Source organism: Gambusia affinis, linkage group LG10, assembly GCF_019740435.1.
Source record: "Gambusia affinis linkage group LG10, SWU_Gaff_1.0, whole genome shotgun sequence".
NCBI classification, from domain to species: Eukaryota; Metazoa; Chordata; class Actinopteri; order Cyprinodontiformes; family Poeciliidae; genus Gambusia; species Gambusia affinis.
Window position 1 is genome coordinate 8,468,211 of NC_057877.1, and position 13,047 is coordinate 8,481,257.

The 13,047-nt window shown below is 41.2% G+C and overlaps 1 protein-coding gene across 5 annotated transcripts in view; it reads right to left on the reverse strand.

Annotated features, from left to right (window-relative positions):
- Nucleotides 1-212: 212 nt before the first annotated feature.
- Nucleotides 213-13,047, reverse strand: part of ralgps2 (Ral GEF with PH domain and SH3 binding motif 2) — an 84,036-nt gene continuing 71,201 nt past the window's right edge. For 3 of the 5 annotated variants that reach the window (XM_044129014.1, XM_044129013.1, XM_044129011.1), the window contains exons 12-21: nucleotides 12,456-12,523; nucleotides 12,245-12,374; nucleotides 11,871-12,022; nucleotides 11,718-11,772; nucleotides 11,045-11,122; nucleotides 8,019-8,124; nucleotides 6,549-6,641; nucleotides 4,733-4,838; nucleotides 3,955-4,046; nucleotides 213-3,854 (exon numbers count right to left, since the gene is read on the reverse strand). In XM_044129014.1, the coding sequence (XP_043984949.1) occupies nucleotides 3,825-3,854; nucleotides 3,955-4,046; nucleotides 4,733-4,838; nucleotides 6,549-6,641; nucleotides 8,019-8,124; nucleotides 11,045-11,122; nucleotides 11,718-11,772; nucleotides 11,871-12,022; nucleotides 12,245-12,374; nucleotides 12,456-12,523 (910 nt within the window). In that variant the 3' untranslated portion in view covers nucleotides 213-3,824. The remainder of the gene's footprint in view (nucleotides 3,855-3,954; nucleotides 4,047-4,732; nucleotides 4,839-6,548; nucleotides 6,642-8,018; nucleotides 8,125-11,044; nucleotides 11,123-11,717; nucleotides 11,773-11,870; nucleotides 12,023-12,244; nucleotides 12,375-12,455; nucleotides 12,524-13,047) is intronic. The other 2 variants (XM_044129012.1, XM_044129015.1) reach the window with 2 other exon arrangements.

Sequence of the window (13,047 nt, forward strand, 5' to 3'; positions counted from 1 at the left end):
TTTTAATTCCCCTCAGTTATGCATCACCTTGTTCAGGTTCACCGAATAAAATCCCAGTAAAAACACATTGTAGTCTTGGCAGGTGGGGGGGAAAGAAAAAAATGGAATCATTTTTGCTAAACACTTACTAAAACAGTCTGAATATTAAACCTTAAAGAGAACAAAAACACAGAGCTGAAGTGTGGAGTAAAAATTAAATAATAATAAAAAAAAACAGGGCAGAGTGTTTATTGGTTCTCGGTCTTCAAACCAGGCAGCACATCACTCAGGAGAGGTCACAGCGCTCGCCACGGCCGCGACGCAAGTAGACAGAGACACACGGAGTCAGCTGAAGGTCAAGCCGTCCTTGGTAAACAGTGAATGAAACCCGACAGGTGGCACAGAGTCACATTGGTTCAAAGAATAAACTAACACTTCCTCGGGTTGAACGCTTTTGCTCGTCTGAACTCAGGTTAGCGACGCAAAGCGGGTAATACGGTGGAAGCTGTGCGTGTGCAGAGAGTATGGTCAGTTTAAAGGAAACAGTCTGGTGAAGCAGAGAAAAGTGAAGCCTGGCGCTTTAAGCTCTAAAGGGAGACCGATACTTACAGTTTCTACTCCTACACAAAACAAAAAAGGATCTCATGTCAATGTCGGCTCAGTATCTACGACTGAAACATCCCAAAATTAATTCAACGTGTTTCCATTATGTTGACCATACGCTGTACAGAAGTGAATAATAATAATAATAACAATAATAATAATAAAAAACAATGTAAACCCAGGTAACAGTGAGGGGAAAACGTCACAAAAAGTGCTTGTCATGATCATTAAACTCAAATTCACAGATAACCCATAAAGCACTTATTTGCTCTGGTATAAAACTCAGTTACATACGTTGTAATTTCATTTGTCATTGTCAATTAGCATCAGATAAAGCAAATGCAAAGAAAGGAAAGGTGATCGCTGTCAGGATGGGGATCCGTTCCCCCAGCTACTTTGCTCCACAGTCCTCTCTGCAGATTCTCGCATTCTTCGCTTTGATTCTCATGCAGTCACTCGGTGCCTCACCGGCGCCGTCCGGTTAGGAAAACGGCCTCCAGCGTCCCCAGGGTTAAATACACTTTAACCTTCTTTGTCCCCTTCGGGCCAAACCCCCGGCTGGGCCCGTCTCCACAGTTTGTGGCACTGTCCCTCTAAGCAGTCCCATGTTCTGATCCGGTTCAGTTCCCACTTCTGAGTCCACCTTTTCTTCACACGCCAAGCGCAAAGCAAGCCGGCGTGGAGCCGTAGCGTCAGCCGTTAATCAGACGGACGATTGGGTAAACTGGACGCCCACCGCCCCCCCACCACTGCTCAGCAGTGGCAGGCCGCCTCATCTGGCTTTGATTACATTGAGTAAAAAAAAAAAAAAAAGAGAAGTATGAACAGCCACCCAAATCCTCTCTCTAACACACACACACACTTGCAGGGACACATTACACATGCCTTTCTTTGGCTTCCTCATTCATTCCTCCACAGGTTCGTCCACCATAACATCTCTTTTTCTCTCATTTTTTTTCCCCCTAACCTGATCCTGTCCGTCTACGTAATGTCTGACCTAAACAAAAGTGGCTCTTTTGAACCATTAAACTGTACAGTATGCTGTGCTAAAGGACAGATTTTCTACATCGGGATGCGTGTCTGAAGTTGGTGGATCACCTCAGAGATGTATGACAAGAGGTAAGAGTTAGTTCTGAGATTTGCCTCCCATTAACCACCTGCTCTGCTCCAGCACTGTACCTTAGAGACAGGCCACACATGTGCCTGTACACAAATCGGCTCCTACTAGTACGATACAGCAGGCAGGAGTGTATAAACATACTGGTGCATCTAAATAAATTACTATTCCACTGAAAATGTGGTTTATTTCAGTAGTTCAGTGACATAGAACTCATATTATATAGATTTATTATAAACAGGGCGATAAGTGGCAACCTTTTATTTCTGTTAATTCGAACAAATGTAGCTTCTAGCTAATGGGAAAGGTTACTGCTCAGGGCGGGAGAGCCACACGAAGCTGCTGCTAAAGAAGCTGGTCGTTCACATGAGTATCCAGGCAGATTAGGGAAGGTTTAGTGGAAGGAAAAGAGGCCGGTTCAAGAGTTTGGAAGCGATTCCGAAGGAGTGCCTGACTTTATTTTACAATTTCAACTGAAATAAGCCAACTTTTGGACAATTTTTCAATTTACTGAGATGCACCAGTACAATGTAAACAAACACCTGTTCGTAAAATGATTTGCTATTTCTGGATATCACTCTGCCCTCCTCTCCTCTACCAGGTTCTGCTCGTGAATCACAGTAGGATTTCTGCGGCCCACAGACTTTAGCTGATAACCCTCCAATGTCTCGTCAACCAGAGAGGGGAAAAGAAAAGAGCAGTGAGGCTGACGTCACTTGGCAGTAATCGCAACCTATGAGGCTTCGTTTTCTCCACCCAAGACGCCACTTCGTTAGGAGCCTAAAACTGAGCCGGGACTGGTTAAAGCGGACAAGCAAAATTGATAATTTTTTTTTTTCTGAAGATTTCCCACATCAATAATAAAGGGTTCAAAGAAAATACTCCAAAAGTAGAAAAAGGAAAAAAAAAAACCCCATTCATATGTAACAGACAAATCTGCGTTGCTGGGCAACAGTAATACTTTGAACTGCACCATCCCTCTCTCCCAGAAAAAAAACACAAAAAAAACTAAAACAACAAAAACATATACGGAACAACACAGGAAATGATAATAATAATAATAATAAAAAAAAAACCAGCCTAAAAACAGACTCTGTGTGGCTCCGGGTAGTTTCGAGTGTCTGGAGGCTCCAACAAACCAAATGGGCCAGAGGGGATCAGAGGAGATAAAATCACGAGTCATTTCTTTCCCTCCTGGACTTTTCACAGCTTCAAGTCTTTAGTGTTTTGAATGCGCGAGTCCAGGAAACGCAGCATTTCCTCTCTGGTGAAAACATTGGAATAACAATAATAATAAAAAACAAAAACAAACTGGAAAGCATCCGTCCAACTGTGAACTTAGCTTAGATTCTGGGTTTATCGTACCACTGTGGACCACAGACGAGATTTCTGAAAAATCTAAAGAAGCTCCGCCCGCCCTGATGCAGTTGTACAAACATCTAGTAAATTCAGTAAGTGACAGAAAAACAAGGGCAAGTTCTCCACTAAAAACTGTACACACTCGAGAAAGGAGGAAATTGTTCCTGCAGAAGCTGGAGCCCTTACGTTCACAGCGATGTGATAACAGAACGTTGCGTGTGTGTTTCTCTGTGTGTGTGATCCAAGTAATACATTACGCAAAAACAAGCAACTAAAACTCTAACAATCAAGTAGAAATGGCTCTGGAGCATGTTCTGACCGAATGAGAGCTTGGAGAAGACGTGATTAAAATGAGCCCGCCTCTCCAGAAAGAATACTGATGAAGCTGCAGATGTTGAAGTCTGAGTGAGCGTGAGTGTGTGTAAGTGTGTGGTGGAGGGGGAGAGGAGGAGAAGTGTAAGGGCTCCGCTGAAGTGCTGAACAAAAGACACAGAGAGCGAGTGGGAGTCGGGAGCAGTGGTGCAGGTCCTTGTTCAGTGGTCAGCACATCCAAAGCAGTCGCTTGTCTCCACACAGACCTGCGCTCACACACACACACACACACAGACACAACTAGGAACTCTGGTTAAGGCAGTAGTGGCAGGTGAGGCTGCGGTGAGGTCGGAGGGGGGCGAGAGTCGGTCTGTCGGGGCTCATGGCAGTGAATGCTTCCACTTCCTCGTCCTCCTCGCTTCCGTTTCCTCATCCCTCTCTTCTCACCGTCCGCTCACTCAAATGACATCAGATTGGCTGGTACCTGTATTAAGAAACAATCATTTACAGAATGCACGCAGTGCGCTTGTGTGTATCTGTGACCATTATGGTGTGTGTGTGTTTTTTTTCTTCCTTCTTTTTACCTGTTGCCTATTGCTCTGACAGGCAGCACTAAGATGTTTGAACCAGAGCAAAGCGTTCATCCTGTTTCCTGCCTGGTACTTGTAGGTGTTACCTAGGCAACAGAGAGAGGGAAAAAAAAAAATGGTGAAATGAGGAGCGCCTCGCTTCCACCGGTGCTCTCAGTGGTCCGCGAAGACGACTGAAGTGCTGCTCGACTTTTAGGGACCCAGTGAAATGAAAGCAAAGCCACAGTGGATGCTACTCTCCTGAGGAACGCCAGATTTGAAAAGTTTATATGAATTTGTCCTCCTAAATAAAATCCAGTTTGACCAGTTTTTGCCAAAAGTTCCCTAAATTGTACAGATGCCTATAAAAAGAATTCAGCCCCCTTGGATGTTTTGCACCTTTATTGGTTTTACACATCGGCACGTTTATTTATTTGTCAATATTTTCAAGAAATCCGTTTTCGCTTTGACATTTTTGTTTTTGTCCAAAAAAAAAAAAAAAAAAAAAGCCTAATTTTGTTGATTCTAATTATTTTTAAAAGTAATAAAAAAAGGTTAAAACATCTAAAGGGGATGAATACTTTTTACATGCACCTGACATATAGACTGGGGAAGCTCTTTTTTAATAAGTAATTTAACTATGTTGTAGATTAATATGCCTCATCTCGCTTTCAGTAAGCCGACTTCAACACAAGGCATTGTAGGCGAAAACAAATTACCCTCAGCTGGCCAGAACTGAAATAGCATAAACATCAATGTAGCCAAGGTCTTATTTTTACTGCACGAGTCTCACCTTGCTCAGAGTCGGTCAGCAAGAAGACGTCAGGATGTTCTGGATCGTCGGCCATCATGGCCATGAGACCCACCACACACACGCTCTTGCTGGACGTGGACTTGAACTGAGAGGAGGAGAAATAAAATGGACACGGTTAGCTTTTGCACAATGTGTCAAAATGTATCGTGTGCAGCAGGAGATCAGAAGCCGACATCCTCCATGAAATCACCTCTGGATGAGAATAAAAACATAGAACCAGCACTGCATCAGAAAAAAGTGTTTGCATTTCTTAAACATTCTTTGTTGGTTCTGGATATTTTAGGGTGGATATCTTGATATTAGGACCAAACACTACGTGATTATCACATTTGACATTAAGTGCTTTAAGTGAAAACACTTCTATTTGTCAAATATGATTTTATCTATTATACAAACCGGAGATACAACTCTGGTAATCTGCCTATTGAGAGTTTATGTTTAATTACATAAAGACACACTTTCTAGCTTCACTTTGAGCTTTTCTTAAAGAAAAATGTAAAACTGATTGAAATGGGGTTTTTTTTTAACTCAAATCTTATAAAATGCATAAAAGATACACATTTTTTCCAAGATTAAACTCATACTGACTCGTTTGCTGCATCTATTGTAATTGTTGAAGTTATACTCTAAGAAATATGTGTTGATTTGTTAAAATTATAACATTTTTCAAAAAAATTAAAGTTCTTCCGTATTGGTTTAAGCTATCTATAGATCATGGAATAGAATCCTACATTAACTAAGGCTGACAATTGACAATATTTGAGAAAAATCTGGAATAAACCCCCAATTATTAGCGCAAAAAAAAAGTGCACAAATTTGTTGGTTTTGTGTAAATTTCCATGATAATTCTGAAGAAACTGGAGGGACTGACTGATATAATTTGGCAGCAAACAGATAAAACCTGCACTGATTTTATTGATAGCATAATATTCTGCAGGAATGAAACACAATTAATGTTTATGCTAGAATCTAGAGGGCCAAATAAAGAGCTACGGCAGGCCGGATTTGGCCTATGAGCCTTGAGTTTGACTCGTGCTCTGAAGGTTCCCCATTGACAAAATACTAAACAGAAGTTGGATGCATACAAGAGAATGATTTACTATACGCATTATTGGGACACAGTTTGTGAGGACTCCTGCTAAACTATTCAACCATAATAGATGAGACGCAGGTAGCTTTTTATTTTTTTCCTGTAAGGTCTCTCTCATTTCTCTACCTTCCTAAAAGCCACTTATTAACAGAGGAAGTTTCTAAAAGCTCAAACTGAAGTGGAAGAATTACTGACAAAAGCTTTGTGTGAAGCCACTTAGACACAGCTCCTATTATCTACGACCGGTCACTTCACACGAACCCAACAGCCTCTGGACATCTTGTCCACTCGGCCGTTTCCTTCTCCAACCTCTCGGTTTTACTGAATCTTTTCTTCCTTCAAACTACCGAGCAGAACGACCCGGTGCATCACACGACATCTCGTTAAACATCTCGTTAAAAAGGATGCAGCTTTTCGCCTTTGTTTTCTGTTAACAAGAACAAGCAAAGTGTTTTTCTCTGAGTTCATCGGGTAATTAAGCTGTTTTTAGAGGGGCTCAAGTAATGACCATCATGTGTTCACTCCTTATAAAATACACAGACGCTTTTGGAGCATTCCTCTCACAACTGCAGCTCATATGGAGAACGAGACTCTGTGCGTCTCCTTGTTCTGTTTTGTTGCACTCGTCTGCCCAAAACGACTGAAATAACCTCGAGCAGCGCTCTCAAAACGCAAGCGATGACTGAATGTTTCAGTCTGACTTACATGCTTCCTCTCTGTGGCCTTCAGGGACTTGGCAGGGTAGTAGTAAAGCTGAGTTCCACAAAGCGCGACCCAGTATTTAGTCCAAGATGCCACCTGGACGCACAAAGACATATTAAAATGAACCCAACAGTGAATAAGTAGCATCATTTTTTTAAAAATCGATAGAGAAAGCACAAAAAATACGTGTGCTCAGAAATATACGTAAATGTATGTAAAAAGAAAAGGAACCTGAAAATTATTCGTTTTGATGATTGAAAAGAGATTTTTGCAAAAATAATTTCACACATTTTCGATGCATGAGAATTTTAAAGATGTCTTTCTTCCAGATAAATTTTGCAAGTAAAAGTTTTAAATAGATTAGACGTACTAAAGCACATGCAAAGTGCTCCCTTATACATCATTTCTAGTTTTTGTGATTTAAATGTTTCTCAGATGAAGATCACTGGAGCAAATAGGAAACAGTTTTCAGATGAGGATTTCACTCATAAAGGGAGAAACAAGGCAATCCAAACCAACCGGATCCTACGTGCCAGGAAACATACCATCCCCCATTTAAATATGATACCTAGCAATGAGTATGTGAAAATGTAAATTAACAAAAGGTGTTGTTGGAGTAAGAGACAGTTCGTCTTTCATATGATTGTGGAGAAAGTTTGGCTCACTCTTCAGCCAATTTGAAGAGTTTGCCAGGACAACAAGCTGTTAAAGTTAATCGTTTTACCGTAACAAGACCAGCCTTTAACTAAGCTTCTCGAAAAAACGTCTTTTTGGTTCATGAATCATTGTTCTGCTGGACCAGGCCTACTTGTGCTTAATGTCACAAACTGATGGACAGACTTTCTCCTGTAAGATCTTCCGCTAAACAGGAAAATGGATAACTCCATTGATTATTGATTGCCACTCATCCAACAACAGAAGTAGAAATCAATCCCTGAAATCTGCTACCATGATTCTCTTGGAGTAATTTTGTAATCCGGTCAATCACCGTAGCCATATAAATTACTCTGCTCTTTAATTTCTTTAGATATTTTTCCTACTTTGTTTTGTCAGATTGGTCCTGTTCAAGTAACTGTTTCCCCCAGTAGGTCTGCAAATAATCAGGCCTGGATATTGCAAGTGGAGCTGGAGCACAAAAAAAAAAAAGTATATATTTTCCAGCAGTGCCAGGCTGATTTAGACAGATTTATCCCTTTGCAGTCATAATCTGATGCTTATCTTTGTCATGCATTAAAATCTGCTTGACGATCTGATACATTTAAGTGTAACAGACATGCAAAACCAGAAAAACACCTGATATACTTTCATAGTGTTGCACAGGGAGCAGAGGTATTCAGCAGATCGTATTCTTTCTGCATCTGTTCTAAGCATCCGTTCTACACTACCCAGGTGCATCACGTTTTTAAATATAAAAACCACATGGATGCACACTGCATGCTCCCGATTTAAATAACCGTATCGGCATGTTCTCACGGTTGGTTTCTTGCCCTCTTTGAGCACGGTCTTCCGTCTCAGCACCCCTTGGACGGTGACGGCTCCGGGATAAAGGTGAACGGCAAGCTCCTCCGACTCAGCCGAGCTGCAACAGAACAGAGACAAGACATCACACGCCATATAAACAAAGTCCCATGCATCGCCATGCAGAACAATGGACCAGAATAAAATCGGAGAGATCACCAACAAAAGCAGAAACGATCTGCACAGCTACCTTTAATCCCGCCTGCACGGAAATGTAACGTTTTTATGGAACATTTTTCTGTCCGCCTTTGACAGAACTGATATTTCACAGATGTAAATCTTAACGCTGCCGTTTGCAGAGGCATGAAAAGACGCCGGGAAGGTGGTGTGCAGATTGTGTCTGTCTGGAGGATCAGAGGAGGAAACTCAGTGAAGAAGGCCGACAGATAAAGAGAACCACAAGCTTAAATATTCACCCTACAAGAGAAATATATGGAAGCAGAAAGCAGCCGTCCCACTTTATGATATTATTGCTACTATAACTAGTTTTCTTATGTCATATTGACAGATTCTAAGCACACGATGAAAAACAGTCGGTGAGGTTGGTCTTTAATTCAGATTAATTCGTTAACCCTTGTTTGCCCTCCAGAGCTTTCCAGGGTTCCTACAGCTTATGTCATAGCTCCCAACGTTCCCAGTCTTTTTATTCATTGTAAAACAAAACTGTGAAGTTCACCGTAAACTTTTGGACAGATACATACGGACAGAGCGTGAACAAGCTAGATAGACCGTCAGATATCTCGCTAGCTATCTAGTTAGCTAGCTAGATTCCAGACTTTTTCCATATACATAACTAGCTACCTATTTTTTCATATTTTCCCAGTCCGAGTAAGAAACCAGCCTCTCTGTGGCAACACCTGCAGATAGCTATGATGGTGCATTTAAGGACTAATCGTAAACTACACAACTCATAACAACCTTGCTATAAAAACGTTATTTTCTTATTGCTAACTGATAATTTCACTGTAGTCCAGCTAAAAATTTCCAAGATTTAACGATGTGATGTTTGATTATTTTGGATCATCGCCACAGGACAGCCTACTAATGTTATGGTCAAATTATTTAATTTTGTGCATCCATATTTTTAAATCTTTAACATAAGTTTTAAGCATAACTGGATCTCTGTACTTCTCAGGATTCATTTGTACAGACAGATGTGTGTTTTTGATCGCTGCATTGGAGATTTCAGTCAAAGCTTTCACAGCCAGAGGAATTCTGCTATAAAATTTAAAGCCATCTGTAGTGAAGTTTGTTCCATCATTTGATGGTTTTTGAGCAAAACCGCAGTTTAGTTTTCTGACAGCAACACGAGATGAATCTTTTATAGCCAATTTAGTGCGAATGATGCAGTTTACTGGCTGTAATTAAATGCATCGTCACGGCTAGTCTGTATTTGTGCCACATAACGCTCTGCGGAAGAGCAAACATGTCGACACCAAATGACTGGGATGAACAGAAGGGAAGGATCAACGATTTATCTTTTTTTTTTTTTTTTTTGGACTAAAACATTTATCTCCAGACAAAAATTAATTTCCTTTCAACATGAAAAATATGTTATTTTCCCAATAATGAGATCTCAAGAAAAGAACATAAAAAAAATAACAGCATTGACGGCCGGTTTCTGCTCCCGTAGGAATGTCTTCACTGATTCTCTTCGTTTCTCCATCAGCAATCAAGATCTACTTTGCGTCCGTTAATATGAGGAGCGCAGCATGTCTGCAGGGATTCATTATGGCCTCATTATGGCTCCAAGCTGTAGAATACTTACATTAAGAGCTAAAGTTTACAGTCTAGAAAGATCAGAATTGATGCATAAGATGTCCCACCCGCCCTTCAAAAGCTTTAAAGTAATTTATTACCAGATAATTTATCAAGCTAGCAGTGGGCGATGTGACAGAGATATTAACTGTTTAAAGTCGGTTTTATGAATCCAAAGCTGAAAGCTGCTTTAAGCTGCAATGGACAGAACTGCCTCACACTGTGCTGTTTAAAAAAAAAAAAAGAAGCATTGAACCCCTCACAGATTTCTTTTGCTTTTGTTTTTTGTCAAACTGAAATGTTTCAAATAATCAAACAAATGTTAATAGACAACAATGACACAAAACGCAGTTTTCAAATTGTGGTGCAAGTTATTAGGGAGGCAAAAAAAAGCTCTCCATACCAACATGACCCTAAATAAGAAAGTTATTGCTGCGTTGTGTTCTTACTAAGATATGGAATCCCAACTATAAATGTGGTTTTTGTATTTACTCAGGTTTGATATTTCTTATTTATATAAATACGAAACAGGGTTGAGCAATATGGGCTTAGATTTTATCTTGATATTTTGTGTTGTGAAACCGGCAAAAATGTTTTATAAACAAACAAACGCTTATTGGCATTTATTTCCAAGCTGTTGTCATTACAAAGGGAGAAAAAGATCCCAGATTCCATCTAAAAATTGTATCACATTCTCTGTTTTACAGCAATTTTCCTTTTAATTTCTCTACTGCTGTAATCAGTAGAGAAATTAAGCTGCCAGATTTGGCAGCTAAAATGTTTTAAAAACGTTATCACATCGCCCACTCCTACTTTAAGCTGCAGCTCTAGTCATCCTTTTCTGTTCAAAGCTATCGGAGGCCCACGCCTCCATTTTAACCCCCCACTGTGTGTGTGTGTGAGTGACAGACATGCAAGTACAAGAAAATCGAAGAAAAGCCGCAGTTAAAATACAGAACAACAGCAGCAAAAAGACAGGAACCTGCAGCCCCATAGAGAACCTCTTCTCTGTGTCCCACCAACACCCGGCACTATCACCCCAAGCCCCGAGATTATGCCTCAACTCTACTCTAAGCACCAGCACGCAGCGGCCTGGCAGCGAATGAAGCGTGCGGGAAACAAAAAACAAACAAACAAACAAAAAAAAAAAAACAACAAAAAACCAAAAAGGCTGAGAGAATTTTGAGTCAGATGGAAGTTGGTTCTGGTCGAGGTGGGTGTACCTGCTGGGCCTCAGGACTCCTCTGTACGGGATGCGGGCCACACGGGTCACTGGGCCCAGAGAGTGATAGAACCGAGTCCTGTTCAGAAATTGGATAAGATAGGACAGGATAGGATATGGGGCACGGGTCACTGTTAATTGGTGTGTGGGTTTTATTTATTTATTTTTTCCTGTTCAAACTGCACAGGTTAGCTCTGAATGAGGAGCGGTCAGTTAGTTAGAGGATTTAAAAATGGATGTGAGGTACTTTAAAAACAAAAACAAAACAATGGTGCTTTGGGAAAAGAGGTTAAGATGATTCTTCAGGCTTGTGGATTTTTTAAAATGTTATTCCCGATCAGGTCAGTGTGGCTCTGTACGTTCCACACGTGCGCACACGCACGCACACGGGGAGGATTAGTAAAAAAAAAAAGTTTATCGAAGCACAGAAATGCAGTTTTAGGCTGCCGGAGAAGCAGCAGCGTCTGCATATCATCGCTTGTTTTTGAGAGCAGGGGTGGCGGGATGAGGCGTGTCGGCCTGAAAGCAAACGCTGGGATTGTTTAAAAGATTTATTGCAGTGTATTTGCACAGGCTTCTTTAAAAAAAGAAAAGAAAAAAAAACAGACATGTGATCACAGCGATGACAGTGTTTTATGATCTGCACGGTAACCTGCAGAAATGGGATGCATTACCTCTCAAAAGCTGGCCAAGACATCTCTTCACTGAGCTCGGAGCCCTCACTGCTCCCTGTACCGGGGACAGAAACCATAAGGTGAATGTCACCGTGATGCAACCTGGCTACCGCTGTGGCTTTTTCATCAACGTTACAGAGGCTTCAGTCTCACCGAGCGAAATGCCACTGGACAGAGTTGAGCTCTCTGCCTGTCCCCTGCTGGGACTGTGGCTCTCCAACACACTGTCATCCAGCAGATGACGGGAGCCAGCGTTGGGAAATGTGGCGCTTTTAAACTCTACTGTGTTCATCTTATGGATAAAACTGAGGAGACACAACACAGCAGAGAGGAGGGACATAAAGGGAGCTGCCAGCACTGCTGTAGGATAGAAGAAAAACCTTCGCTTCTCGCTTCCTAGCTAACTTAAAGCCATGATCGAGGGGGAGCGTGGGGGGTGGGAAATTAATAAATGAATGAGTAACATAAATACATGAATGAATAAATGGATGAAAGAATCGATGAGTGACGACAAAAGTCAGACTGACTTGTAGCCCAGGCTGTGGCACTTCCTGTGTCCGTAGGGCAGCAGGTTCCTGGGGGACGGAGGAGTGGCGGGGACGTCGGCCGCTACGGAACCCTTACGACCGCAGAGAGGGGAGGACGACGCTTCCTGACCTGTTAAAAATTTTTTATAAAAAAATACAAATAAATAGAAAACTACAAAAGTAGAAGAGAGATCCAAAAATTCTGACTTACCAACAAGATCCTCCTTGGAGGCGTTGGCTCGAGGGGTGCTGGTGCCTGGCTCAATCTTCTGAGACAACCTGGGTGAAAACTGTGAAATTAGGCGCTTTCTTTCAATTAAGAATGAGATGAATAGTGATTGTCCTCGCAATAACGGAGAGCTGGAAACCAAATCAGATTAGCACTGAGAAGTATCTTGGTGCCTCAGTGCAAGAAAGTTAAATCAGTTAAATAACCAGCATAATGAGGGAAGATTAAAATAGGCATAAAAACATTTTTTTGGGGAGAAAAGCATGATACTGCCACCACCGTGCCTGGGATGGTCCTCAGGGTTGTTTGTGGCAATGCTTTTTCAAATATGACTGTCAATGAATATGTCGCATACAAGCGAAGTAGAGTGTGTTTAAGTCATTTGAGAGTATTTTTATTGTAAAACTGCTCTTGATTCTAAAATGAACAGTTTCTTGAAACACCATAAATATAAATATATTAAAAGCAGGTGATGTGTGGCTTGCTTAAAAATACAAGTAGCTCTTATGGAAACTTGAGAACCCCTGAGATGTCCCTCTTAGAGGAACTTTGGTAATTCAGCATTGTTGTTTTT